At 40.6% G+C, this 27,263-nt stretch overlaps 2 protein-coding genes across 2 annotated transcripts; one reads left to right on the forward strand and one right to left on the reverse strand.

The window, feature by feature from the left end:
* Nucleotides 1–1,041: 1,041 nt before the first annotated feature.
* ccni (cyclin I) lies at nucleotides 1,042–18,299 on the reverse strand. The gene is made up of 10 exons (XM_084572470.1): nucleotides 18,083–18,299; nucleotides 16,311–16,470; nucleotides 10,002–10,136; nucleotides 7,054–7,128; nucleotides 6,765–6,905; nucleotides 5,255–5,383; nucleotides 5,000–5,101; nucleotides 3,994–4,144; nucleotides 3,226–3,458; nucleotides 1,042–3,061 (listed from the first exon to the last, which is right to left on the reverse strand). Exons 2-10 carry the CDS (start codon nucleotides 16,422–16,424, stop codon nucleotides 2,849–2,851), a joined length of 1,293 nt encoding a protein of 430 aa, XP_084428596.1. The 5' UTR covers nucleotides 16,425–16,470; nucleotides 18,083–18,299; the 3' UTR covers nucleotides 1,042–2,848.
* An 859-nt stretch (nucleotides 18,300–19,158) lies between these two features.
* ccng2 (cyclin G2) lies at nucleotides 19,159–26,714 on the forward strand. The gene is made up of 8 exons (XM_084572804.1): nucleotides 19,159–19,706; nucleotides 21,275–21,430; nucleotides 21,592–21,729; nucleotides 21,848–22,098; nucleotides 22,762–22,840; nucleotides 23,019–23,117; nucleotides 23,614–23,813; nucleotides 25,177–26,714. Exons 2-8 carry the CDS (start codon nucleotides 21,326–21,328, stop codon nucleotides 25,307–25,309), a joined length of 1,005 nt encoding a protein of 334 aa, XP_084428930.1. The 5' UTR covers nucleotides 19,159–19,706; nucleotides 21,275–21,325; the 3' UTR covers nucleotides 25,310–26,714.
* Nucleotides 26,715–27,263: the final 549 nt, after the last annotated feature.

Below are 27,263 nucleotides of genomic sequence, written 5' to 3' on the forward strand. Positions count from 1 at the left end.
CAGACTTGGATATGACCGAGATTATTAAAATATTGACTTTGATGCATTATTAGTTTTTGTGCAGCATCAGGTTTAAAATTTACTATCCTCTTGTGACCTGAGTGGACAAAAATGTCCCATTAAGTCCCATTAGAACCACATTTTTTAATCTCACAGCAATGACACCATATAATCATCAATTCGTAAGTAACAACAGTGACTTTAAGTGGTCAAAGTGGCATTTAAAGTGTTAAAATCCTCAAATTGACTATTTTTGTTAGTTTTGTAAGGTGCTGAAGTGGTACAGCAGTTTTTTGGAAGTGGACATTTTTGTCATTAATAACTCAAGAGGGTAGTACATTTTTTCACTGTGTTCTGTTGACCTATTGGATTTTTTTTTTTTTATGTCAAACTTTGAGTGAGACTTTGTTACAAAAAACTGTGCCATATGCACTAACACAGCCAAAATGATGGTCAAGTGAAGGGGAAAAAATTGCCAAATGGACAAAAATGTCCATAATGATGAGCACAGATTGCATAGTTACACATCTTTTTTTTTTTAGAGATAGCTATCACAAGATATCACTGCCAACATAATGTTCATGAATGAACATGGAAGCTGGCTCGACCATGTTCTGTTCCCCGAAGTGGGGGATGTCTTTACCACAATGTAAAACGCGACTCGACTAGTTGGGGGTAATTCTATTTTGGATTATTAACATTTCAGCAATTTGTAAGCTGGAGAAAAAACACAGTGGTGTGGTGGTTAGTTTTCTGAATGACATTATTCTATGAACGTCTTCTATTCAGCTCCGTTGTATTGGCTACAGAGGAAGACGGATAGAAACACATGAATAGATAAAGCTGTGTTGCCTGGCCCACTAAACTTGTTAAAGCTGAACTTCAAAACTGATGTTGAGGTAAACATACACATCTGTAATGCTTTTTAGAAAGTACTGTTTGAGATTCACCTCCCATTTTCATATTGTCTACTGGTATGTTATTGTTGGATGCATCGACACGACTGGAATGTGTATGAGAAAAAGTAGACAAAGAGCCAACTCAGTTTTCATACTCTTAAATTCTTTATTTGTTGGTGCTGCAATGCATTCAGAGACCTGGAGCAGCCCCCCCGTCAGCTCCCACAGCAGGAACAACAGAGCTTTTTGCACAAAGAAAAAATATATTAAACAGAACTTCTATAGATAAAAACAGATTGTGTTGTATTTAGCTTTATAACACCAAAGTGAAGATTGTCACTCGTCTCCTAAAGGGCCTGAAGCACAGATACAGACTTGAAAACCACAATCCTGTCTATGAGCTTTATGCGTTCACACGTTTTTAACACAGCCGTTAACAAACAAAACTGTAAATTCACAACTGTTTTATCAGAAATAACAAGTTTAGTTTGACAATATGTTAGCCTATATTAGTTATCAGTTTTTAATACTGTTTTCCAGTTCACAGTCATGTCAGATGGGTGCACTTTACAACAATGAGAAATGCTGTGATTCAAATTATGTTTATATGATGCTCCTACTAATTTTTAACCACGTTATCCAGAAATAGTTTAAAGGGTGATAACAGTTTTCAAATTTTAACTACAGAACAGAGAAAAGAAAGGCGGAGTAGGATAAATCTACAACACAGTAAGATGGTTATCTGTGCCATAAAGTACGTAAATTGTAACAAACAGATATGATTTCCTGACAATGCCCTTAAAAAAACGTTTTCTAGTTGTAGATGTAGTTATTTGAAGCTAACAAGACCTAAAAAATAAATTCAACATATCTGAAATCACAGCTGGTGTTGGGTTCCAACATTTGGCAGCTGGACAAACCAGATCTGAGCTACGACTTGAAAAAATCTTTTTCTTTTTAAAGTTTGTGTGTGAATAAAACAACCTGAGAAACCTTCATTCAGTCAAGCCATCACAACAAGCAGTGGGGAAAACGGAGATTTAAAGGAGGGATATTTATATTATCATCTTATTAACAATCAAATGGCATTTCACTCCAAAAAAAAAAAAAAATACTTGTAGCTACCTGGGCAAGTACTACTGATACAAAACATTCATACACTTGATTTGATTGAGATTCTTTAGGACTACATAAATATATAGGAAACCATACAGGGCGAGAAAGGAGAGTGAAGAGGACAGAATAAAAACATAAATATGAAATAGTTTAGATGTGAACAACAAATATAAGCCGACAAACAATGACATGCCCAAAAACATCTTCCACAACGTGGAAGTGAGCGAGACACTGGTTTAAAGAAGAATTCTAGTTGTTGTTTTTTTTTGTTTTTTTAAGTTAACTTTTTGTATTTATAATTTTTTTTAAGCCTTTTGTTATATTGTACTTGTGTTCAACAAATATAATTAATAAGAGAGTAGCAGCAGGTTTTTTACTTTTTGAATGTTTAAATTTTTTTGGGCTCTGTTGTCTGGCTGCAGGGGATGACGAGTGCTGACGTCAGATCAGCTGAATGCTTTGGGGTCACGCGGGGTCGTTTGCACTGTAGCAAAACCATCTTAACCACCAACATCATCTGTTTCACTGCATGCTTATATTATAACATCAACATTTCCCTCTTGTACTGACAATTTTCTCTGACATCTGTTGAGCATCATTTAGCGGAGAAGCTGCCACCATATAGGTTTTTATGCAAATAGTGCAATGAAAAAGAAAACATTATTTGACTTCTTTGTCTATTGCTGAGGGAGCTGCTCATTGCTGATGCCAAAAAATGTCACTGTTTGATCAAACCTGCATGTGAATATTTTCAATGTGCAGATTTTCTTGTGACAGCGAAACAGGAAGATGATGGCAGTGCTGAGGTGGTTTTGGTAAACAGTATCCTGTTTCTAGGAGGCGCTGACTGGCTGCAGAGGCGGGCAGGGGGAGGAGCTGCCTTCCTGTCGGGACAACAGGACACTGCAGACGTCAAGGCCTCCTTCTCCTCCTCCTCCGCCTGCTGTTGTTGCCCCCTCCTGGATGGCGGTGATGGCGTTGGTGACGTCTTCATTGTAGAGTCGTTTGATACCGTCATAGAAGTCATCTACCTCCATTTGCTCCACCTGAAAATGAGGACGGACTTTAGTTGAGACTCATGTCTAGGGCTGCAGCTCATGAGTGTTTTATCAGTATGATTAATCAGTTACTCTCCTGGCTGCTTTTATGACTAACTGGCGGTGTATAAAATGTCTCTACATTTCTTTTTGAGAGAGAAACATGGTGTCACCTTGCGCTTCGCGGAGGCCTTGCAGCGCAGCGTGACCTTCTGCAGGTGGTTAGGATGATGGAGGAGTTTGGGTGGAGAAAGAAGGGCTGGGATGCTGCTGTCAGCGGAGTAGGAGGAAGGGACAGAGCTCCAGGGGTGGCTCCCCTCCTCCCTACCCGCAGGTGTCTGTGGCTGGGCAGGGGCAGGGGCAGTGGTGTTGAGGGTATGGTCCCTAGAAGACTTGGGGGTGGTCCCTGGACAAAAAAGTTACAGAAATAAATAAGCATAAAATGCTGACCACTAAAACTTCTCAAATTAAAGACAACATATGAATAAACAAATAAAGATAAGATTCCGTTATTCCCTGATGGTTCTTCTGTAATTCCAGTATCTTAATAAAAGCCCTTAAATATCTACTATGATGCTAGCTCTGCACGCTTTCAGGAGCAATAGGGCAGAACGTAACTCAACCACAACGTTGTTTGAGACATGCAGAATATTTCCAACTCGTTATTAGACCATGGTGGAGTAAAAAGACTCTGGTGGGTCACCATAGTATTAACATTGGAAGGGAAACCCTGAAAAACCTACATTATTCACAGTGCAACTCAATCTGGTGAGCTAGTAGTCACAAACATCGTCTCAAGACCCAAGCAGAGATGTGCACTGGGCAGCAGATGTCTGACAAAATGGTATTTACTTGACTTCATACAACTTCTAAATATGAAGCATGACTTCCCACTCAAGACCTGTAAACAGACTTTGATGCAAGAAATCAAACAAACATACCCAGTGTGCAACAGGGAAGTGAGGGGTCCAGGGTGGTGTGGCTCTGCAGGGGTTGGTAGATGTAGACAGTGTTTGGAGGCAGGGAAGCTTTCAGTGTGGACAGACTACGAGCCACCAGCTCTCGACTTCGAATCAACTCAGAGCTGTCGATCTGCAAGAGGTGAGAGAAACGTACATGGAAAGAGAAAAATGAGAATAGGAAAGACATTTATTTTGTCTGCATTACAGCTACTGTCCCATAGAGGGGGCAATAATCATTATAACCAACAGAAATGAAATTGTGTGATGAATATGCAGTAAACAGTCATTATTCAATATTTCTCATATTATGTACCTTTATTTTACCTGCAATTACACATTTCCCTACAATTTACCTCTTAGGAGGCAAAGATGTTGGTAGGAGATGTTGCTTGATGTCTTCATCTTTATTTTATATAATTTAAGAGTGTCCCATTCCCTCTGTTTACCTCCTCCCCAACTGTCCTGTGTACAACCTCAAACAATCCCTGGTCCAGTTAGCTACAATATTGTAGTGTAAATCGCTCCGAGCCACTTTCGTTCCTTTTCCATTTACAGAACAAACACTGTGTACAAACACAAGACCTTTTTTCCCCAAAGCATACGTGGAGTAAATAGTGAGAAGATATTCACTGAATTTGGAAGGAATTACACCTTTAATCAATTTATTATTAAGTTCATTCCGACTTCCAGATACAGACAAATATGAAGGACATTTCATTTTACATTTGAAAAGATTTCACTTAGAAGGAATAGTAAGGTTATACAAATAGCCGTAGTTCCAAAGTCTCTAGCTGAGGATCAGCTATTGCTGTCTTATCAGTCTTTACCTCTACTTGTATGTATTCATTTCGAACAGCAAACAAAAGCCAGAGGCGTCAGGTTAAACTGTCCGTTCACTGAAAGTTAATCCAGCCAATCAGAATCTAGAGTTTTCACTGACAATAGCACGTACCTAATTATGAAAGATAAGCACATTGATAAGTACCTGTGCCTTCCTTAGCAGCTCAATGGTGAGAGCCAGCCAGTCAGGACAACACGTCTCCAGCTCCAGGGTGATAAGGGCCAAGGCCAGCATGGATCCTCTAAGCTACAGAAACACATGAGGGACAAACCTGTTCAGTGTTCAGGCAATAAATGTAAAAATCAATTAGAAAGGGGTTACTTCTTTGATGTGTTCGAAAACAAAACATCTCTTAAACTGTCTTGTAAGTGAAGCAAGACGTAGAAAGAGTGTGTGTACCTGTATGAGTGTGTGGTCAGCCAAACAGAGGTAGAGTCGCTGTGTGAGCAGGGCGAGGTGTTGAGAGCGGTTCAGTCCCAACATGGTGTCCAAAAGCCCAGACCGACACGACAACACCATGGCGTGGAACTGTAGGACAGAGAAGAGGACAGTCCACACAAATAAGTTAGTTAACTCTGACTAGCGGTTTGTGTAGGCTTGTTTTTGACACTCACTCCCCAGGACCGCAAGTGTAAGTTGAAAAAGTTAACATCAACTGACGGGACCTGTCTGGCCAACCCGTACACCTTAACACAATGGATGGAGGATCTGACAGGATTACCTGCTGTGCAATGGTTGAACATTTATACTTGATAGAGAAACCAAGTATGTACACTGAAGAGAAAATGAGGGCATATAAATCTTTAGATGCCTACAACTAAGTCCTGAATTGTCATGAACGAGACTTAACTTGCATGCAGAGGATTTTTGTGTTGTGTGAGTCAAAGTTCTGCCTAGCTAGCAACAAGGCTGTAAAACAGACACGTATCAGACCTGGGTTACTGTGTACAGAACGGCTACATCTTGACGATGAACTGCACTAGCATGGCTGGGTAGATAACCTACATATTGTATTTGTCAACCATAACGTGAATTACATATATGCAATAGTTAGATAGGCTAATAAATATGTCAATGGAGGCTACACAGGCTAATGGCTAAGAGGCATGTTGTAAACCGATTGATTCAGAATCTGAATCTGAACAGTTTACAACATTTTTGATTTACGTTTGCTTTACTGTTATAGGTTTAGCAAAATATGAAGTAAATGAAGTTAGCTCTCAAAGTATCAGCGTAGAATATTATTTCTAATGTTAACTAACTTTGTAGTGGGAGACAGCAAATACTATTTTGTGAACTCAGATACAATCATTTTTGATGACTGCCCCAGTCCAATCCTTTTGTCTTATCGTGTTTAACCACAGGTTGCTCTGATCTTTTTTTTTCACTCAGAGTGGCAGCTGGTACGCAATAAGATTGAAGTTTGGAGCGATTAATCTTACTCCTCCAATTCTGTCACCCTACAACACGGCAAGATGACATGTTGATAATGGAAGCTTCCTATTCTGCTCTGTGGTTTTTGCTTCCAGCTTCCAGCTGTGACATAGTTGTGACGTAGGCATAAAAGGGTCTATAAGGGATGAAATGTTGATAGGCGTTTAATATCCACTCATCAGAATCAACCTTCTAATAACTGCATTTATAACACTAGCTTCTTTTTGCCTCAAAAGGTCACCAGATGAACTGATTCAATATGGTAACACATTAACAGGCCTGTGCAACGCAGTGACCTCGGTAGATCAGCACTGGTTACCACTAATCTGTTATTCAGTCCTGATAGAATGAAAACAATGCTCAGTGACTATCTAACAATTAACTCAGGTTTAACTTTGGAAGCTTTTAAACAGAGATCTGATAATGTCATGTCAGGCACTGTGTTTGCATGTGTGCGTGCGTGGAATAGACATACAATGTGCAGGAAGTCCAGTGCAGTGGCCGTGTGCAGATCCCAGTTCAGTTTGTCCAGGATGATCCTCTCCATTCTCAGGATCTCTGATGGTGAACAGCCACAGCTGCTGGAGGCAACCAGCTCCCTCAGAGAGGGCACACACTGACACAGACACAGACACAAACAGACAGTTATCTTATCTGTCCTGATGAACTCCATATTTGACCCTCACTGCATTCAAAGACATGCGTATTGATCCCTTAATTGTTGCAGCTCTGTGTGTGTGTGTGTGTGTTTTGTTGTTATTCACCTCATCCTCCTCACAGGTCTTGGCAGCCAGGAAGAAGCAGGCGACGGCGATGCAGCGAAGGTACTTTGGACGGGCCTGACAACGAACAATTCCATCAATCACCAAATCAATAAAATGTTTACAGTCACTTTTGCCATAGTGTGCCACATTCAACTCGAGATCAGCAGAAATCTGCTGGAAAAGATATGATCATATAATGAATTATTATATGTGCAGCAATAACATTTTGTCATTGTGGCTGGCAGATGCAGACCACTTTGCAAGTGCTATAGGTATTTCAAGGACAGCAGACATTGCTGAACCAGACAAACATGACTTAGTGGGACGCTTAATGGAGCTGATGCATCTCTCTTTAACTACACCTTTGCTTTTGCTGCTTTGTTTAGTGACAGCACTAGCTTTGACAAAATGACACCTTTTACAGGATTCTTGCTTTGCATCCAGTCTTAAGTGGATCTGATGGAGCTGCTGCTGCTGGTCTTTTGCTACATCTTCTGTTATGTTCATATGAAGATTGCAGTAGGATGTTGTTTCTTTCATAAAGGCTGGGATAACTCTGAACTCTCTAACAAGGGGCTGTTAAAATGAAGATAAAGAGTGCATACCCCTGAGCAGGTGACACATAAACTTATTTGATTTCTTCAGGCCTTTAGAGCTAAACTGACAACAAAAGATACTAGTTATGTTCCACCTTTATCTGTAGCTAAGCAGGTTAGTTTTGCTTTAAAAGGTTCGTGATCAATATCCAATTCAGCTGCACTGCTTATTGATAACACTGACAAGCCAGTTTGTTTCAGACTGTTTCAAATGTGAGCCAGGGTTTTTGAACTAGATTGAGGACAGATAAGTCAGCAACTATCCCTCTGCTTCAACAGTAGAAATATTTATCAATCAGACAAAACAAAAATGAAATTCAATTGCTTAGACACACACAACTTTAACGACCTTTGTTAGGAGACTGTAATCCTTTCCCAATTCCTTTAAAATTAACCATCACAACTTGACCTAATTCTAACCCTCAAATAGTCTTATTGAGTGTCATATGGAAAAATTAAACCATATTTGTAGCTGGTTTGATTTCTGTGTGTCTTTTGGTATTTTGGTGTGTCAAACAACACACTAAAATGACATCCAGAATAACAGAATTGCTGAGCATTATCCTGCCGCTACCACCAAAGCGCTAAAGCAGACTACATGTCCCTGCTGAAAGAAATAGTCTGGTGGCACTTCCATTTCTCACACTTCTCCGTTGGATTGCCACATCAACAATGTAGGTAGTTGCAACGTGCTGCTGATGTCTGGACACACAAATCTGATATAATCTCTTGCAAATTAACAGTGACGACATTCTGCCCTAAGGATCAAATCTGATTTGGCTGCAGTCTCAGCAAAGGCCAATATGTCCTCATTCTTAGTGCCTAAAACTCAAACTGATCCTCACAAAAGTAGCCATACAAGTGTGTAGAATGGGGGTGCACGAGTTCAGATTTATTTATTTTTTTAAAGTTGACCAAGTCAACACAGACTAGTCACTGATGACGTCACTAATAAAAATACAGTAGAAAGTAATGCCTTGCAACAATGAAATCTATATTCTTGACCTGAATACATATGCTGAGAATTAGTTAAATGTCTAATAACTTTGACAAAGAAATTCACCAGGAAATTGTTGATTTACAGCCTCCTGTCTGTTACTGGGGAGCATTTAGTGGAGTTGTTAACTAACTGCTGCTGAGAGGATTTGGACCATCCTCTGCTAGCATGAGCGGATATCTTTTCAGATGAGTACTTTTGCTGTATTTCAGGACTGTCCTTACATTTTGCATGTCATGGTAGTATGGGCTTCATCTTAAGTATTTCCACACAATTGGCTGCTGCTAGTTTGCTGCAATGACCCACTGAGCTCCTCACCAGTCTTCACGGAGGAGATGTTGTTATTGTGTTAAGGCGTCATGGCACAGCAGTGAAGTCAAAAAACTGACTAGTCGACTAGTCTGTACAAGCCCTAGTGTGTACACAAACACAATCGCATCAAATGTCAAACTGTACTTCTTATCAGAAATACGGAGCCCACTCCTGATAATCCTGGAACATTTTCTTCCTCAGCGAGAAACACTAACTTCCTGTATGCTTGGTGGGACATAAACAGAAAAAATACAGAGCTGAAACTTCTTGTTCCTGTCTAAACACCGGCCACCAGCTATGAGACAGCTGTACAAAACACCTGATCATGAAAGCAGTACAGAAGACAGGATCAAAGAAGAACCAAAATTGTCTATTGTCTAGTTTACACAGATGGAACAAGAAACAGATAAATATACTGTATTTTCTGATATATTAAAATAAAATAAAATAAAATATACTTATCCTTCACATATGTATTTAGTATAGACTTCCATTACTGGAATTAAAAGATTTAATATTTTAATATTTTTGAGTTTCTGGCAGGGAAAAAGTCGCATCTAGGCAACAGACTACTGGATAAGAAGAGCTATAAGGCATATTTCCCATATTTCCTTTAATGGGTGACATATGTTTGTTGGAAGAGAATATGTATGAGCTAATGGGCTGACTGAGGAACTGAGGGAACACAAGAGTGTAGTGTTATGTGTTTCAGGTAGATAGAAAACAGTTATCACGACAAGATCTGTGGATTTTCTATGATTTCTGGAAGAAGACATGCTGTTGATTTTATTATAGTTGAGAGAAGGCAGACATCTTGATTGTCAACATCTCTGACCCTCAAATCAACCCAAAGTAGATGAACAAACAGAGCTCCAGCTCAGAGGGCCTGACTTTGATTTGGGGGTGAACCAACCCTTTCATTTCCCTCCAGGGAAATTAAGCTCTCTGACTGTGACTGTGATTTTATCTAAAAGTGGAGTTGGAATTGATATTTTTCTCTTAATCAACAATGTCTCAGCAGCATAACTAGCATAATTATGTACCTTGATGGGAGCGAGGAAGCGGTCAAGGATGCTTATAGCCAGCACCAAGGTCTCGGGGTACAGCTGCAGTCTGTTGTGGAGCTCTATCAACCAGCGCACTGCTTCGTCCCGCTGGGCTGGGGAGATGTCTGTATCCTGCAAGCAACAAACATAAACAAGAACATTACTGTTACAGCTGACTGAAAAGTTTTTTTAAGATTGTTATTTGAACATTATTTGATAGATAGTGAGGAAAGACAACAAATGTAGTGAAGAAAGTTAGTGAATGAGGAGCACAAACTGGTAACTGAACAAACTCAAGGACACTTCAAGGACTCTATACCGTATCTGTTGTGGAAACGAGAGTTCAGGTTTTCATAACAAATCCGAATTGTATTCTGCTAAACCCTGATCAGATAACACATGTTGACCCAACGTCACACATGTTTGTCCCTGATCGCTGTTTAACGGCCAGTTTAGAATCACCAATGAACCTAACAACCCGGAGATAACCCATGCAGACACAAGGAAAACATGCAAAGTCCACACAGAAAGGCTCCAGTCGGCCTGGATTCGAACCAGGAACCTTCTTGCTGTGAAGCATCAGTGCTAACCACCACGCCTCTGTGCCGAAAATGGCACATCAGCTGGTACATTTCTTCAGTTGTGAGATGGTAAACAAATGTAATTCCTGAAAAGGTTTGGTTTATTAGTCAAGCTGATTTAGGAGGTTCCTTCCTGTATGTCTCTTCAGTGGAAGCGTGTCAGTCACAAAGGCCGCCTAAATGGCCTCAATGACTATCTGAAACTAGAAGATTCAGTTCAGTTAAATCAGTGAGTCCTGCACAACCTGTTTTGTCTTTTTAAAGAAACTAAGTCCCTGGAACAGAATTCTTGTCTCATATAGAAAAGAGAGGTTCCTCAGACGGTATTTTTGTATAACTAGAAATGAAAGAAAATGATTGTCTCACAATGGTTAAGGCTGAATTCTTATCCTGACAAATGTATTTTTTGATCACAGAAACATTCTATAACATTATTCAACAGTGTCAGAACAGTTTTCTTGTGTCATCAGAGTAGTAATTTAATGAAAACAACCCTAAACATTGAAATATTACTTAAGCTTGACACCTGGTCACTGTGGAATATCTCTAATTACTACCTTTGGTTTTGTAAACATTTTGAAATTTAGAAAATACAAAGAATTATACAGAAAAGCATTCGGTGGCCAAAGCTGTGACTCAGTAGGTAGAGCGTGTTGTCCACAGACCAGAGGGCTAGCGGTTTGATCCTCAGTACATAGACTACATGCCAAAATGTCCTTGAGCAGTGAACAAGGACACAGTGAACCCCAAGTAGGCCACTAAATAAACACAAGACAATTACTCAACTTTAACTTCAATTATGCCACCATTACCATTCCCAAAACAACTAAGGTAATTTCATCTGTGGTGCTTAAATAATTAACAAACAGCATTTGAAAACTGTTCTTCTTTATATAAACTCATAAAAATACATAATCTGAAAAATTTGTTACTGGGCAAGTTGCTCCCAATGGCAGGCTAGTGTCTTGCATAGCAGCTGTGCAGTGTGTGTGTTACTAAAAACAAGCCATTTTAGTCACTATAAAGGCTATGATATCGTATATTTCCTACAATGTGCAACACTGGACCCGCAGCAGAGGCCAAAGATCATAGTGCAAGCATCCCTGTTGGCCAGCTCATCTGTAACTTAACACCGTTTGGCTTCTCAGCTCTCAACTGTCCAAACTAAAAACAACTGGCCTACTTCCAGCCTTTTTTCACTGCTGGGTTAAAAAGGCAAAATCTTTCAGAGGCTAAGCAGCTCTCTCCGTTTTCTTCCTCTTTGAGTGGCATTCCTGGGCCAGAAAGGCTAAGTAGTGTTCAAGCCAACTTGAGCGTACCCTGGTCATACATCATGACTGCCTCAGTGCCCTCATCCAAAGAGATGGCGTAGGCTTCCTCTGAGTCTCCCTCTCCCCGCAGGACATGTGGGTCAAGTTCAGAAACTCCTCAAAGTGTTCCTTTCACTGCATGCCAACTTAACACTCAGCATTCAGTCGTTCTACTTTCCTTAGCCGTCCAGTAGCAACTGTGTCTTGGTATCAAACCTTACATTTTTTTTAATTTCACTGTGCGAGTCTATCATTATACAAAGACATATATTACAGCGAGTAATGTTAATGAACCAAAATCTAGCAATACCTAGCCAGATGTATGCTAAAGCCAAGTGAAAGTTCCTTGTGGCTTTTGCTACCACAGAAGCTGCAGGCCTTTGGGCTTGAAGGCTGAAATGATACCTCTCCTAGGCTAATCATGTCTGAAAGGACTACTTATTTAGTTTTAAGTTATCTTTCACTGATGCTACCACAAAAGACCTAAGTGACTTTCTGGCCACACATGCCACAATCCTCCCACAAACACTACTGTGAAGCGAAAGTTAGAAGATCTTGTGTTGAGGGCTTCAGTCAGAAAAGACATTCTGGTCTGATACAGGAGGAAAATCAAAGGTCAAACTAATTCTTGTTGCAGATGTTCCAGCTAGAGTCCCAGTAAGCAATGACGGTGAGCCAACGTACAAAATACATTAGAAAAACCAGCTAACCTCAGTAAAATTACAGTCATTTTAAGTGACTCATGCAAAACTAAATGTCTACCGGACAACAGGCTTGTCCTGACAGCACATATGGGTTTCCCACCTATGTCTGGCAGTCACCAGTCACCTCCAGTAGCAAAACAGCGGTTCCCCAAACTTTCCCTGAGGATCCACCTTCACAGATCTGATTATACAAAGTGTCATGTTTGTTATAGACTGTTCATTACTAATACAGAAGTTAATTATTACACCAGTGCTCCAAGTAAAAAAAATATAACTTTTTTTCTCACAACAATAGACAGGGTGAAGGCTGAAGATCTACATATACAGCAGACCACCAACATTTGAATAAACAGTGAACTTTTATAACTCTCAAGCTGATAAGCTGTCCCTTTGCCCTCCTTGACAGAGGCAGCAATGTTTGCAGGACAAGTGTATTTTACTGCTGTTGTTTATATCCCTCTGATCAGTCTGGCTGTTTCCTTGACCTGCTTCAGTAATTCTGCATGCCTGCAAACTCAGGAAATGACACTAGCATGTCCACAATAACAAATGTATTCTTTTTTTCTTTTAGTTCAGTTTAATTTGTATGTCTCAGTATCAAATACACTGTCGGTGCCACTACTGGTGGGGGTAGTGGCACCTGACCCAGTCCAGTTAGTCAGCAGCAGATCTGGATTAACAGTCTGCTGATTGCATTTAACTTGAACGGGTGCACATAAGAAAACAACGTGCAGAGAGGTACAGTGGAACGGTTTCAAGTAAAAAACCAGAGGTAATACATTTAAAAAGCACACTGATGTCTGAGGATTTTAGAGAAAAAATAAAAACCCAAACCTGCCATCATAATCATTCGTAGTACTGTGTTGGGGATATATGCAACACTGCACGTTTCATGTGAATAGATTAGTAATCAGGGATGACTACTTCACAGGAAGCCAAATGACCTGATGTAACACGCCCTACGTCAGAAAAGTACTAATTCCCAGTAACTGTTGGATGAACACATTTACGCACGGAGAATCACACTGTCATTGTCTACCACACTAGTCAGTCTCTATATCCGAGAATGATCGTACGTCATATGTACAGTGTCTTCAAAATCAAGAATATTTTAGAGGGTGATTTTGAAAAAATGGTCTAGCTGGTAGACAAATTTTGTCTTTTAAAGTATAGAAAAAAACCCAACATGGTTCATTTCATAGTGGTATTCTCATATACACAGAATGCAGAATCAGGTTTTTTGTTGTTTACAGGCGTCACAGTGTTCTCACCAGTTCCTTGCATGCACCAGTAATAAAAATTAAATCAAATCACTAATGCAAGATAGTGAAAACTATTCAGTATTTGTGAGGAACTTGCCAATCACGAGTATTTTTCAGTAGAAGGCCATCCAGAAATTGCTGGTACAAAGTTTGAAGCAAAGGATCGTCTAAGATGACAGTGATGTTCGAGCATTGGGATTTCCCTTCACGGGGACTGGCTGGACAGGCTCAGCTAAACTTCCTGCTCAAGAGTACACTAGCAAAGCTCAAGATACGCACACTAATTCGTAAAACAAGAAAACCTACATATTATTATAATTGAGAGATTGGAACCAATAATTTTTTTTTTATCACACTGGTTTGAAAAAACAGTTAATCAACAAGAACATTTTTTGTTGTTGAAGTGTTCGAGGTCAACTGATGAATGCAAAAACCTTTGGCCAATACCAGCTGGAGTGTTTGTAAACAGGAATTAGATTATGTTATGTTACCGTGACTACCACTGCATAGCTCTTTCGGGTGTATTTGGACACCAACAGCAGCACTCGGCAGACAATAGACTCCATTTTCATAGTTATTTACTATGAGGGAAGGGAGGGTGAGAGTCAAACCATGAAACCAGGCAGAGGACAACACCTTCACCAGCAGGCATAGAGAACAACTGTGACATGTCACAAGATGATTGCCATCCTTGAAAATGTGTTATTGAGAAAAGAGAATCTACCACATCTAAACAGAGAGTGCTGACCTGGTGCCCAAGCTAATGAGTTCATGAAAAAGAGTGCTTAATCATCTACTTAATCATTTCAACTGTAGTTATGATTAACTGAGATGTGGATACAATTTTATACAAACAAAAGGGAGGTTTGAAAGTATTTCAGAGGTATTTTGCATCACGTGAGGCTGTGCCCATAAACCGGGCGAGACCAGCTGATTGTGAAGTGAAACAACAGTGACGTCATGTGAGGGTGTCTTAAGACGTGCAAACTGGGTGAGACTAGGTGAGGGTGGTGACGAATGCCTTTAAACAAAACCTTTCAGTAAGGCGTGTTGGGTGTCGCTGCTGCTGCTTCATGACTGCATTATACCTACTGTGATGTCCGGGAATGAACTACGTACTGTAGAAGTAACAAACCCCATCATAACAAGTCAGTTTTGGAATTTCAAGTTTGTTTTAAGAATACTATTTATGACCTTGAATCAAAAAAGTTAATCAATCAGTCAATCAAGAGAAATCTAATCAGTTCTGGTGTAAACACACCAAAATCAGTACTTTAAGTCATCCAATACATTCAGTGCTTTTCCACTATTCTTTTTCCACTCATCTAGTTGCATAGTGCTAACATTTCCGGTGATATCTTAACACCCTTTAGTGCTCTCACTTCACATCAGCTAGCACATCCACTGACATTATACAAAACATCTGAACTGTTGTTATCTACTCTCAGGAGTCTTGTTTTGAATTTGTTTTTGCAGTAAAGCTGAAAAGACAACATTTAGTTTCCTCCAAGCTTGTTGTTAATATAGCTAAACAAGCTTCTCTATTTATTATGATGTTGTTGTCTGACGGCATAGAGAAAAAAAAAAGTGCAAATGAGGAAAAACTACGTAGTAGATTGATCTGTATTACGGCACAGTTCAAGTGATTGGAAAGAGCAGGACTGTGTCTGTAGTTGTTGAGTCACAGTTGACCTTTCGCTGTTACGTATTATTGCAATTTATTTCCCATTAATTAATGTGCTATCCACAGCATTTACACAGATAACCAAACCGGCTTCTGCTGACGGATAAGTTAGCAATTTGTCTCTAATGCTGTTAGCAAAATTATGAGCTGTTGTCAATCTCAAAAACACACTGAAAATGATTGATGTAGAAACAGCATTTTGTTTTGGAGAGCTCTAAAGTGAGTCACGATATACAGGAGACTCCCTGAGACTGTACAACAGGTGTGGAGAGTGCAAAGTCAGCATGACCCATAGGGCCATACCAGTCACATCAGTTGGAAATACGCCTAGTCCTTTTGAAACAAAACTTTCTGTTGTCTCCGACTTCAAATGTTCACACTGCCAATCACACAACTGCCATTGCTGGTTAACTGTCATTAACCAACAAAAGCAATGTAATGGGGTGACACAGAGTGGGGGATCACACGCTGCAGTCAGCGTGAGAAGAATATCTGACATTTCTCTTAAAGTGTGTTATGCAATTTGATCTCAAAGTTGCTCATTTCAAAACTCCTCTAGTCTGAGCCCAGGTTAATATTTCAGCACATTCCGCAACACCGTGGCTTGTTAGCATGTCTCGATCTACACAAGTGGTAATATGGAACAGTACAGGTATAGGTCACCTGCATTGTGAAAGCGTGTCAAAATGTGTTAGCGTGTTAAAATGTCTCCCGTCAGTGAAGTCGTCCAATGAGGAACATAGGTGTCCAGATGTAAATGCTCACCTGTGAGAAGGGCTTCTTTGGCACGTAGACCTTCCACATCTTGGCTTCCCTAGAGGCAGCCTTTTCCAGAAGAAAAGACAGCCTCTGGCGTCCCCAGGGTTCGGTGAACTTCATTATGTTCTCCCTGGGTTGAGCCTACCTCGCCACTGGATACAGCTACCTACGTGAAGACAAAGCACGTTGTAATATAACTCAAAAACTAATGTTACACATTTAGAGCAGCAGCCAGTGGAGTATAATCCGGAAGGGATTAAAAGGTGTGTGTATAAAGGGTTGGTACATTTGCCTCCATATAGTAAAGAATGCAGTTGTGCAGCTTCATTGTTAGATGTTACTTCTAAAAGACGATGAATGGACATCTTAATCACACTTGTGAGTCGCAGAGTGGAAAATATTTTCCGAAATTGGTAAAGGGAGCCCTTTAAAATGATTGGATAACTCTATGTGGTATACGTTGGTGCCCACAGTTACTCAGAATATCTTTTCCCTTTCATACCAAATGTCTTGTTTTTTTAGATGCCTGTGAAAGCAATATTATTCAGTCAGTTATATGGATAAATCATCTGTAAATATAGATTTGTTATAAGTGTTTTTGTTAATACTGATCGTTACCACTGTATCCCTTTTATCTCAGGGTGTATTGGGTCATTTTATACAATAACCAGGGCACATTGAAGAAAATTCTGGAGTCTGATATGATTTTTTTGCATCAATGTGATGAATTTCAGGGACAACATTTGGATTAAATGAAAACAGACAATATAGCCTAGTTATTCAAGCCACCAACAGTTCTTAATAGATTTAGAAAATATTTTAGATCATAAAATGTATTAAATTGTGATGTTTATCAGAAGTGTAGTGGCACCTTTCCTCTCAAGTAGCATTGATCGGGTTCACAAGATTATCACAAGATTAGTGGTGCAAGACTGAAGTTTTCTGTGACTGTAAACTCTATCACCAGGGAAACCATTTGTCATTGTCTTAAGCAAAAGGGGAAACTTTTGGTTTTCTCTTGTCAGATGTAATGCTCTTCTATTTAGATAGATAAGATATTTAAAGATGTCACATTTGGACACGGGACCGTGGTCTTGTAGAAATGAAAACGGAGACGTTGCACTGATCATTTCCTATTCAGAAAAAAATAAACGATTTATTTATTTTTTTAAATGAAAAAAAAAATCGTAAAGCAAAGCAGACATTGTGAGAGGAAACTCGGGGTTTGCTGATTCTAAAGCTTTATTCGTAATGCATTACTTTTACCTTATGCAGTACAATAGCCTAGTAAACTGATACGTAATCTTCGAATCGTACTGTAATAACACCAGTCGACGTCTATATGAGTGACAGAGCGAAACCTAACCTAAGTTTTCATTTCGCTTTTCATTTTAAAGGAAACCACCTAGAATCCCTACCAGGAGATCCCACTTTTCGGGTACTCTGGCCTCCAGGAGGAGCAGGTGCATTATCGAGCACTAACTAACATTATTGCCCTCAACCGACTATTCCCTGGAAGGGAGCTAATTTGACAGGCTAGCGTTCCTATGGCGTCGCTAGCAACTTAATGGGACGTGGAGAGGTAGTCGGTACATATTTCACTAAAGACATGTTGAAATGTATGTTCGCTTATATATGTTGTTCGCTGCCCTCAGTTGGCATAAAATGAAAAGAGTCGTATTGTGTTTACGGCGAAGACCGTGCTAACAACACAGAAGGCTAGGGACATTTAAATGGCTGACTCAGGCCCAGTCGATAGACGTAGCCTGAAGCCTTACCTCCCCTGCGAAGCGGAGAAAACCACAGTTGGGTTTCATCCGGTCCACTCAATTCAAGGATAAAGAAAGGGGTGGAATCGGGTACCCGTGCTTCGTTTTAGTCGTCCATAGTGGCTTCCATGGTGGTAGGTTTTGGGGAAAGGGGATTCCTGTAAAAAAAATATATAAAATGAGCGGAATATAGACAGACGTCTACTTCCGAGGAGGGGACTCGGGGGAAGAGATACAGTCTCCGCCCACCTCACAGCAGCAACACGGGAGAACAAAACCATCCTACCTCCTCTACATTATTAATAATGTAATAAAATATCATCAGTTGGAATTAATTGTGAGTTTGTTGCACCCACTCCATTGCTTTGTTTTATATTTTTTATATTTATATATTTAGTGTAAATATGTTTTATTTACTATCAAAATATACAGCTACAAAAGAGTCAAGGTATCCCTTCAGGCACACAATGTCAAATTCAAAACGCACCTGCAACCGCGCCAACCAACGGGGAAAATGTAGTCATTATAAACCTGAGAACAACAAGAAACATCCAAATGGGGGGACACTTTAGAGACAAACACAAGGTCATGGGGCAGTGTGCAGCAGACCACATCTCAAAACGAACAGACAGCGTTTTCTGGATCATATATAGCTGTGGAGTCATGGGAGCACAGACTCATGTTGTTAAAAGAAGAAAGAAGGGGAAAGGGGCCAAATTCTGTCTAGTTCTCTTACAATTGTCTGTAGGCCAGCTTAACCGCACGACTAATATTAGTTTGCAGATGTTTATAGTGGATTCTTCTGTAACTCTGTGTTGTAACCTGGAGTTGCAGCATGTATGGAGAGAACCTTTGGAGATAAAGTGGTTCCTCAATAAGGCAGAAATCCCAAAAAGCTATTGACGTAATTTTGTCTCTACACTGGACAGGAATGATCTCTCCTTATTTAAGACAGAAACGCCTTCAGTTTTCTCACCTTTGCATCGTTTGACTACATTTGTTTTCTTTGTCATTAGCAGTACAGCTAGTTCACAGGCAGAATTTGGTGCGATTTTCCACATCCGCTTTTTTGATTACATTTTACACACAATGGGCGAAGTCAGTAGGTCCAGGACTGTCAAAAAAACACTACGTAATTGCCAAGGTTGCGTTAGAACCATTGACTGGTTAGAACTCTTTTCATCCTCGAGCCAATCAAGGCATCGAAATTTGGGCGGACTATTTGAACGTACCACACTCCGGCTCTCTGATTGGCTAACGGAGACATCACTTAGAACGGGTTCGTCTCATGTAACGAGTACGCTGTATTTCATAACACGGGCATTCATCGGTGGACTGAAGATTAATTATCCGTTTCCGGTACAATTATTATGTAGATGTTAGTTCAAAATCACGCCAAAACGATAATAAAATATTACATGTAGGCATTAGTTTGGGTCGCTTGGCCCGAAAGAGCTCGACATCTATTCTTAAATCTACGTCTGTGATTGGCTGCTTCGGTGTGACATCAATATGTGGGCGTGAGCGTCCTGAACATCAACAAAAGAGAGAAAAAGGAGAAAGGAGAAAGACGAGAAGACAAATACTCTACAGCGGAACACAACAGATATGTGGATTTAACTCGCAATAACAGGTAGAGTAAACCTTTAACTTTATATCACAGTTATATTTATATTACGCAGATGAGGGTTACTTTCTAAACTACATTTGGCGTGACTGCAAACCGCTCAATTAGAGAGGGAGACCAAGAAAAATCAAATGGAAAGCAAAACGTCGACAGGGGATACTTAATTTAGCCACAGTCATAAATAACGAAAGCAATTGCTTGTCGAAAATAAATAAATAAATAAATAAATAAATGCAGTTTCACGGTTTACAGTAACAGTTTAAATGGCATTGAAGTGTATTTCCTAATTTCCTGCCTTCTATGCAAGGAAATTGCAATAATGACGTTAATAGCGTTTAGATGGTGCTTCCTTATTTTAATGTTGTGGCTTTAAGATTAAAAATAAATGTTTTACATCAGTTTGCACGTACGCACTCAGTCCTACAGCCAAAAAGGTTTTTCTTCTCGGCTGTTGTTGTTGTTGTTGGAATCCCCCGGAACCGTTTTTTCCCCTTAAACGATTATATTTACTACGACAACTCACTACAAACACATCAAATTAATTTATTACATTACTAATAGGTTGTTGTATTAATATCCGTTGTACTGTATGTTTGTTAGACCCTCCAACGTTGAAGAATAATGGAAAAATCCGCCCCTCCCCCCGCTTCGACCAGAGAGGATTTAAAAACGTTAGCTAGCTTCGGTTAATGTTAGCTTCTCTCGGTTATCGACTAAATCCAAAGAAAGCCTAAGTATTTGGCTGTCGTGTGATATTTTGTGTGTTTTGGGGCCATTTATTAACAGACAGAACATTAAAAAGGGCATTTTTTTTTTCGGTCAGAGGACAGAGAAGGCGTCTACCAGAGGAAATCTGACACCAGAGCCCAGCTGAGAGAAGTGGGCTGGGCTCTGAGCTCTGACCTAGAGGTAGCGAATGTAGGCCAGTCATGTACAGTGGAATGATAACACAAAAGGTGAAATATTTGCATATCATCGCCTTTTTATTAGATAGGAATTTATGTTTTCCACCAAATAAATATTTTTTTTGCCTAAAGTTGTCGAGTAATTGTCTTTAAAAAGTACGCAATAGTTCTGAGCATATGCTAAACTGAGCGCGTCTTAAATGTTATATGTAATAATATTATTACAAAAATTGTAAAATAGCAATTATTAGTTTGTGCTCCCCGTGCAGTTACGTAAAAGGTCTCCAGTATTGCAAAATCGAGGATGATGCAGTATAGGGTTTTTGTTTTTCCGCAAGAAAACATTCATTATCATAGAGCAAAACAGAAAAGCAGACTCGAGGAAGTTTGTCTTGGACCGACTTCTCTTTGTTTGCTGTGGTGGATTTTCAACTGAATTTCATGACATTTTTGTGGGGAAATAAACACGGCAAGAAATGTACCAAGAGGCTTACCATAGGGAAACTCTGACCAAATGCTTTTGTTCTGCTCCACAGCAATAGAGTTAAACACTGTGTTACAAAGACAGTATACAGTGTGTTCTGTACAGTACAACAAAGAGTTAATCCTTTGCCAAATGTATTTAAGGGATGGCTGTCTTTGATGCTGACGCAATCTTATCATTCACAGACAGCACTGTTGTAAAGACTAGATATCACTTCATCCAGCGCCAGCCGAGACATGGATGCCTTCAAGCTGATGAAGGAACTGAGGGTGAATTATGAGCAGGAGGTTTATTATCTCCCTAAAGAGACGGGACTGAGCCTCATCGAATCCACTATGCAGGTAAGCACATTTGAGCATAAGGAACCAGCAACCAAATGCAATACAGTCTGACATTCTTGCCCGGTGTTACTAGTGTTGTTTAAATAAAATGAGCCCATCGAAGTTTATTGCTCTTGTGACGCATGAAGTTCATTAATCAACTACTTGTCTTTATGTTCTAGGATGACAGCCGGATCTCGGCCAAGTGCAGAGATGCCAAAGTGGAGGACTTGTGGAGTCTGACCAGCTTCTTTGGTTACAGCACGCAGACCTTCGTGCTGGCTGTTAACTTGCTGGACAGATTCCTGGCCATGATGAGGGTACAAAATTCTCACTGCTGATAGATTTTGAATTTTGATCATTGTAAAGATTGTAAAGGTTTTCTTTCAGACTTACTTAACAAGTCATTTTCAAACCATTTCTTACTTACCCCACCAGATCCAGCCTAAGCACCTGTCTTGCGTCAGCCTCAGCTGCCTTCATATGGCGGCCAAAGTGACGGAGGAGGAGTGCAACGTGACGTCCACAGATGAGCTCATCCGCATCGGACAATGCAGGTTCACTGTGTCCGACCTCGGCCGCATGGAGAAGATTGTTGCAGAGAAGCTCAACTTCAAGTCCAAAGCCGTCACTGCCTTAACCTTTCTGCACTTATACCACCAGATCACGCTTTCACACTCTACGGACAGGTGAGGCAGTCGTGCAAACGAAATGATGTGTAACTTAATATCCTGCAAGTTTACACCCCTGCACCCCTTTATAGATCTCTGTGCACCAGTCATTTTCGATGACAGTTTACTCAAAGGGACTAATCATTGCTGACATTGTAGTGGTACAAGAATATAGGCAGATTTTGGATTTGTTTCAGGTACTTGAATGAACCATAGCCCAGCCAAAGTGAATTGGGGCGCTTGTCTTCACCACCAGCACACGTAGTCTGACTGAACTGAAGTGAACTGATAAGATTCACTCTTACGTAACTGAAAGGCTGGCATATTGTTTTTAATCTCATCAGCTGCTCTTGGGTTCAAAATTCCACTTCAAGTCTGAGTCTTCACTGTATTTTGTGAAGAGTGATCCAATAGCTAATCTATAGTTAATTTAATAGGTCAAATATTATCCTTTCATTTTGTTGCATCTCCTGTTGTGTGCCACGTGCATAAAAGACAATGACGCCGCTCAAGTATTGTTTCTGGGTTAATGTGCTTATGAGAAATGGAAATTAGGAAAAAAGAATAATGCTAGCAATAAATTAACACAATAAAAACTGATAAAAAGTAAATCAGAAAGTGTATTCTGTCTGCCTGAGAAATGTCATGAAAATAAACCTGTGAACGTGTGTGTTTGAACAGGAAGGACACCCTGAGCCTGGAGAAGCTGGAGGCTCAGCTCAAAGCCTGTCTGTGCCGAATCTCCTTCTCTAAAGCAAAGGTGAGCATTCACTGCAGGGTCCAAATACCAGCCTGGACTAGTGTCAAGTTGTCAATTGAGTTGCTCAGAATTTAAGCAGTAGTAATCTATGAATGGAAAGATATTAAACATGTTTTTGTCTCCTCTTTCCTGTTACCCCTTCCCTCCCTCTCTCCCTCTGTCTTGTTTGTCTGTCCAGCCGTCTGTTCTTGCCTTGTCTCTCCTGAGGCAGGGGATTGAAGCCATCCAGTCGGAGGACATGTTGGAAATAGCCTATCACATCCAGAGACACCTGAAGGTAAGCTCCACACTGCATGGCCTTGTTACACAGCAGGTCATCCAGGGAAGGAAAGTAACACATGTGGACACAACAACACTTGCAGGAGCTGCTCAGAGCAAATTATTTGGAAACGGCAGTCGAAAGGTTTAATTTCACAGATGTTTAGTGGTTCCCCGACACTAGAATTAACTACAACTCAGAGACAGACAAACAACTTTATTAACCAGCCACATATCCTGCAGGCTTACTAGTGAGATTCCAGTCGCTGGCTAAATGAAAGCAGGAGTGAACGCAGCACTGAATGGATGTGTAATTGTATTATGAAGCAGTAGTGGGAGGGTGTTTTCATTTATTCTCAGCCCAGCTCTGATCCAAAACATTTTTTCTGTCGCATACATACACATGTAGGCAATCCACTGTTAAGTAGCAGGATAATTTTAAATGCATTGATGTCAGTCAGTGTACAGGGCAGACGGCCAACAGCTAAATGAACTGCTCTTTGGTTTGGTTTCAGATTGCGGACTGCGAGCTGCTGCTGTGGAGTGAGCGCGTGGCTCAGTGTCTGTCGGACTACGCCTCCCCTGAGTGCAGCAAACCCAACCACAGGAGGCTGCAGTGGATTGTGTCGCGCCGGACTGCCCAGAACCTGCACAGCCACCGCAGCGTCCCAGAGCTTCCCACCATCCCCGAGGCCTGCTGGGATGAGAGTGAGAGGTCAGAGTCCAGAATACACCTGAGACAAGATACCAACTGTGTCAGGGTCTCAAACATACACACGCAAAATACAGAGTGTCACAGCTCTACACGTACTGAAAGGAGAAATACGCTCGGTTTACAAATGGATCAACTGATAGGGACGAGAGCAAACCAACTGTAACTGTGAAGTCAACCATTCACTGATGATGTTTTTTGTACTTGGTGTGGCAAATATTAGTCAGAATTCTCATCACTGTGCTTCAAACCAGACTTTAACAGACAGACAGACAGATGAGTCGCTGAATTGAACAATGCACTGTTGGATTTGGTTTCATTCTGATACGGATGTCAGTCTGACATCACGTGACAACTCACATCAGGTGTAATGCCAAGCACAGGTATTTGGAACATTGGGTATTGTGTCTGATGAAAAAGGAATCCGGCACACGCCCTGTGTGTCACCACACACGCACGTAATATTTCAGTCTCAGCAGCAACGCAATACTGAAAAACACTTTAAAAATGTCTGTCCTGACACTGTTAGGTAATCGAGAGTTTAACAGCAATCAAATGAAAGAACACCAGATCTAATGAAAGTCATTTGAATCAACTAGAAGTGTTTTGACCCAACTAGCTTGAGTGTTTTGTTTTTAGATCTAGAGGTGGATATTCTTTACAGCACGTAGTATGAAGTAACATTTTTCTGAGGCAGCAACCCTACGTCACACACACGCTCACGCAGACCCGCCCTTCTGACTGAGCCTGTCGAGGCCTCTCATATCTCTCTACAGTGCATTATTGGACTTGTGTGAGTGTCTGGTCATGTCCCACTGACACAGAGGTTTCCATGACGTCACATGAAGCCAGAGTGCCTCAGCCTTTACATAACAAGGAACTTTTTTGAGCGTGGGCTGAAAAGGGAACCAACACCAAGGCTGGATTCCTACAGAGCAGCTCAAAGAAAATACAGCTACGAAGCTGCTGATCAAATATTTGTTTAAATACTTGACGCTATATTTGACACCTGAACTTTGAGTGTTGAATCAGCAGAAGTAAACAGACAGTCAGCTGAGTCACACGTCAGAGCATGAAATCAGCTGATCGCGACTTAGAGGAAATGCAGCTGACTCGTCCATCCCCTTTTTTGCTACATACTTAAAATTCTCTACCAGTGTGACGTAAACATTAATAAGCTCTGGAGTTTTTCTTGTGAAGTGAAACAGTAGAAAACTGGTAGAACAGGATCTGATCTTCACTTGAAAGCATTTGAATCTCCCTGATTGGCAGAACACGCCTGAGCAAGATACCAACACTTTCAGAAGCCCAAAGCCTATTTATGAGTGTATTTTGACAGTATGTCTCCCTCTTTGTGTCTCTGCAGTGAGGACTCGTGTGAGGACGTGATGAGCTCTGGAGAAGAGTGTCTCAGCAGTTCTCTGGGCAGTGACGCTGAAGAGCCCTTCTTCCCTCTGCACCTCCGTCGCCAAAAACACCGCCAATACCTCCACGCCTGAAGCTTCCGCCGCCCCGTGCCTCCCACTTTACCTGCCATCTATAATTTATTATTTAAGGAGCTCCGGTGCTGGTGGTGAATCGCACAACATCTGGCAGCTGAGCAGTCTGAACTCCTCCGGGTAGATTTGGTAGATTTTTAGTTTGTAGATGTGTCGGTGCATGTTGATGTCACATTCCAGGGTGCAGGATTTTAAATGTATACGAGTGATGTTTGGCAGATAAGCTCTAGTCAGTGCTTCTGGTCTTAAAGGTGCTGAGCTAGCGGTCACTACAGTCTGCTGAAAAATGCTCAGGTGTCAGACCAGAAACGGTTCATGCTGCTGACAAGACTTGCCAAAACGCATTGTTTATTTAATGGAATGTTTTTTGACTGTTATTAATCTAAGACTGTTTTAGTGTGGATAAGAAGGAGGTGCACAGAAGCTGAGGGCAGCCGCAGTTGCCATGCTTTAGTCTCGTTATGTCCAGTTATCCAGAGGGAAACACATTAATGAGATTTAACAGTTCATCCAGTTCCTGTTCAGTCTGACATGTTTAGGGGTTGAATCTGGTTCCAGGGTCAATTTATCTCAGTTGTCTTGAGATAAACATTTACATCCTGATCACCACTGAACTGTATAGTTTGGATAGCAGATTTGAAAACTGTGACATTTCTTTCGATAATCGTGTGGTACTGGAAAACGGTTAGCGACTGCGGCTGCACTCATCTTCTGTAGCAAAGTTTAATTTGCACAAAAAAAAAAAAAAAATCGAATTTCAAGTGTTAAATGGTGGAAATGGAGGTTAGACTTAGTGTCTCAATGGAAGACTCTGATCTTTCAGAAACCTTTCCTGACCCCATTGATGCCACAGGGGGTTCAGATATAAACATTTAATTTGTGTGTGTGTGTGTGTCTGTGAGTGTGTGTGTGTACGTATGATTTAAATATAAAGTTGCCAATTTTAAGATGTAGCTTAAAAAACAGTGTGATGTTTTGAAAATGTTCAGAGAGAATGTTGTATGGAACAAAATAATGCTGACAGCGTGTCAAAAAAAATGTCTAAAAAATGTCAAAATGTGAAAAAAGTTTATAAAAACTGTAAAACTGTAAATTATGTACAAAAAAATACTGTTAATAGTTCTTTGTAGATATTAAGTTATTTATTCTTTGTCACCTGTACTAAAAAATATGAGAAAAACTTATTAAAAAAATACTATTTTTTAATCTGTGCTCTGTTTTATGTCTGAAAACAACAGCCAGCTGCTTGAACTGATTACCTGAAATCAAACGCAAACTATTAACAGAATGAAGCTGACACTGGTTAGGATGCTCTCAGTAGCACCGCGGTAGAAGTTCACCAGGATGGCTGAAGAGAGGTGGTTTTTCCTCTGTGTCGTGTTGAGACTTGGAAGAAAATGCATCCTCACAAAGGTACTTCTGGAAGCACACATAACATTTATTTGTGACCAAGTGGTTCCCACCTTTGAATTTAATAACAAAACAAAGAAATAGTTTTGAATACCTGGGATTCTTGGTTAATGAGTCTATGGTATCAACTTGTTGGTGTGCATGTTTGAGCTCACACACACAGTTTTCTGACAGTACTCACAGTTCCTGGGATACAGAATGCAGTTAGACACAATTTGGTAAACCGTCCTTCAGCATTTGGTGCAGTAAGTGTTTCCTGCACAGCCTTATACTGCTAGCACAAGGGAGCTAACTAGCAACAGTCTGCAGTGTGGTCACGGTTTAGCATCAATTAAGTGGTGTAAAGGTTTTGGCCCGCGGGCCGTATGCGTGACACTCCTGTCCTAGAAGGGGACAGAGCCGACCCCAGGCTTTTCATATTTTCAGTGCAATACCTGATTTTCACCACTAGATGCCAGCGTTGTCACAGGTGTTTGGCGTTAGGACGGAAACAAGGCGTTGCCGTTCTGTTCCGACGGGCTTACTCAGCCTCCTGTCTAAGTGC

Source organism: Chelon labrosus (genome assembly GCF_963514085.1).
Source record: "Chelon labrosus genome assembly, chromosome: 22".
Lineage (NCBI taxonomy): Eukaryota > Metazoa > Chordata > Actinopteri > Mugiliformes > Mugilidae > Chelon > Chelon labrosus.